A 2,872-nucleotide genomic window follows, 5' to 3' on the forward strand; every position below is an offset into this window, starting at 1 on the left:
AATTCAGCCTCTGACTCTTAGTTTGGGCTCAGGTTGTTGATTTCAGGGTCATGAGATGGAGTCCTGAGTTGGGCTCCCAAATCAGTGTGGAGCCTGCTTGAGATTCTTTCCCCCTCTGCCTCTGCTCCTCCTCACACTTTTGTGTTCTGTCTCTAAAATAAATAAATAAATGAAGTATTTTAAGAAAATAAATTAGAAACAAACAAGAAAGATCTTGAAATGTCTCAATTTCAAATCTTAAAATGTCTAATTATATGGCATTAGCTAGATTAGATTTTTTTTGGAAGTTACAAATGGAAACAAAGTGATTATGAGTTTGTATTCGTGAGTTGGGGGATTGGAAATATTGCATCTATGTTCCCACAAATTTTTCTAAATGGATTTAACCTCTTGATTTTCCATATGAAGTCAGCTTTAGTGGCTAGCTAGCCTGGGCCAGAGCTGTAATCCATCAATTGCCTTTGGGAATTTAGATGTGACCTCAGAGCATCAAAAGAAGAGATAGAAGGGGAAATTTTTCTTTTTGATATGGGTCCTCCTTAATCCAGAAATTAGTCATTAAAATCATAACAGTGTTCTATTACTTAAGAAGATGGAAAAGCTGGTATTTTGGTAACTGATATATCCCAGAGTAGTGTTTCTACTCTTTTGGAACTTTAACTTGGAAATATAATACTCACTTTTATTTGATAGCTTCATTTTCTTACTACATTTATCCTAACTATAGTGTCCTCCACAGTGCTATTAAGACTACTTCCTCAAAATTTACTTGCTTCAACTTTGTCTCTCACAACCGTGAGTGATTTCATTGGTTGAAGGTTCACATGTCCCTAAGGTCTTTCATCCTAACTGGAGTGCTCATACTCCGTGCTATTAAGGTAAACTGCCCGTAAATGTTAAACAGAATTCTCCTTTATGTGTGCAACTTATATTTTTTTCCTTTTGGAGGCTGATAATCCCAATCCCTGATGCTGAAACTATTCATGAACTTGGCAACATTTGAAGCTCTTTCTTGAATAAATTACAAATTTGGTTTTGATTTTTGTTACTTTGAGTTAAGATTTAGCAGTTTTCTCTTTCCTGTATATTTTCTCCCATATGTATCGCTTCCTAAATTGATTTTATTATTATATATTATAATATTTTACATATAATTTGTGCATTTTCTCTGTGTAATTTCACTTGGAAGTATTTTCCACCTTTAAATCATTAGGTTATAGTAGATGTCATTTGTTTCCAACTTTCATGAGATCTTTTTTTCTTCAGAATTTTTCTCAAGACAGTTATTACTTCCTTATTTCTTAGGCTATAGATGAAAGGATTTAGTAAAGGAACTACTATTGTAAACAAAATCGCAGCTGGAATATCCCTATCACCTTCTTCAAGCAAATTTGGTCTAATGTACATGAAAAAAAGAGATCCATAGAATAATGAAACGGATAAAAAGTGGGATGCACAGGTAGAAAAGGCTTTGACCCTTCCTTCTTTGGATTTCATTTTGAAAATAGTAAAGAGAATGTAGAAGTAAGATATTAAGACACTGCCTATGGTGAAGACTTGAATTGAGCCTGAAAAGACAAATAGTACCAGTTCATTGATATAAGGGTCAACACAGGAGAGTCTGTATAAAGGAAGAATATCACAATAAAAGTGGTTAATGTGATTAGATCCACAGAAAGCTAACCTAAACAGAAACCCTACATGAATCATGGAATGCAGGTTTCCAGCTATGTAGGCCCCTGTGGTCATCTGAATGCAGAGTTTCTTTGACATCATGGTGTGGTACTGCAGTGGACTGCATATGGCCACATAGCGATCATAGGCCATTGCTGCCAGGAGAAAGCAATCTGCAGTTTCAACAGTGCAAAGAAAATAAAATTGTGCCATGCATTCATAGAGGGAAACCACTCTGTTCTCAGAAAAGAAATTCCCTAACATCTTAGGAGTAATGGCACAGGCGCAGCAAGAATCCACAATAGCCAAGTTGCCCAGAAAGATGTACATTGGTGTGTGAAGATGATGCTCTTTTGAAATCAGTATCACCAGGCCTAGATTCCCCACCATGGTAATCAGATAGATGACAAAAAACACCACAAACAGAAGGGTCTTCAACTCTGGGTTATCTGTAAATCCTGTGAGGATAAACTCACTTTTCATGGTATGATTTTCTTCAGTCATTCCTGACTTCTCTGTTGAGAAAAAAATTGTGGATAAATGAGGTACTAATTTATAATATGTCCAATTTGACTGCTAAACTGGCTGGTTTAGAAGGACGAGGAGCATGTTTTTCAAGGCTTTCATAGTTTATGTGGACATGGCACATGCCCAGTTCTGGGGTAGTATCAATCTCCTGAAGCTATTACCTATGTAGCTACTCTTTTAACATTCTTCCAGCATATTTTCAAGAAAAATTACAGATTATATGCACAGGGATGGCTTATGAAGTCTTAAGAGAAATATTCAGTACAAACAACTTCTCTATATGGGTTAGGTAAGACTGATTCATAATTTTAGTGCCAGCAATTAGCATCAGTGTTCTCAAACAATTTCAGTGACTATATATGCACTGATTAAAAATGATATTGAAAAAACTATTTTCTACACTCATGTTCAAAGCAGAATTATTCACAATAATGAAAGCTGGGAACAACCCAAATGTCCATTGATGAATGAATGGATGAACAAAATGTTGTGTATATGTACAATGAAACATTATTCAACTTTAAGAAAGAATGAAATTCTGACACATGTTAAAACATGGGTGAAACTTGAAGATGTCATGCTAAGTGAAGTAAATTAGACACAAAAGGACAAATGTTGCATGAATTAAAGTCTTACTTACATGAATTAAAGTCAAATTCATAGGGACAGA

At 35.2% G+C, this 2,872-nt stretch overlaps 1 protein-coding gene across 1 annotated transcript; it reads right to left on the reverse strand.

Annotated features, from left to right (window-relative positions):
* Positions 1–1,209: 1,209 nt before the first annotated feature.
* On the reverse strand, positions 1,210–2,178 carry LOC116591585 (olfactory receptor 5K1). The gene has a single exon (XM_032344602.1). The coding sequence runs from the start codon at positions 2,176–2,178 to the stop codon at positions 1,210–1,212; it is 969 nt and encodes a 322-aa protein (XP_032200493.1).
* Positions 2,179–2,872: the final 694 nt, after the last annotated feature.

This window comes from Mustela erminea, chromosome 1 (assembly GCF_009829155.1).
Source record: "Mustela erminea isolate mMusErm1 chromosome 1, mMusErm1.Pri, whole genome shotgun sequence".
In the NCBI taxonomy this organism is placed as follows: domain Eukaryota; kingdom Metazoa; phylum Chordata; class Mammalia; order Carnivora; family Mustelidae; genus Mustela; species Mustela erminea.

Bases quoted from the DNA above. Each gene is read 5' to 3' on its own strand.
- LOC116591585 (XM_032344602.1), bottom strand. From the start codon at position 2,178: ATGACTGAAGAAAATCATACCATGAAAAGTGAGTTTATCCTCACAGGA.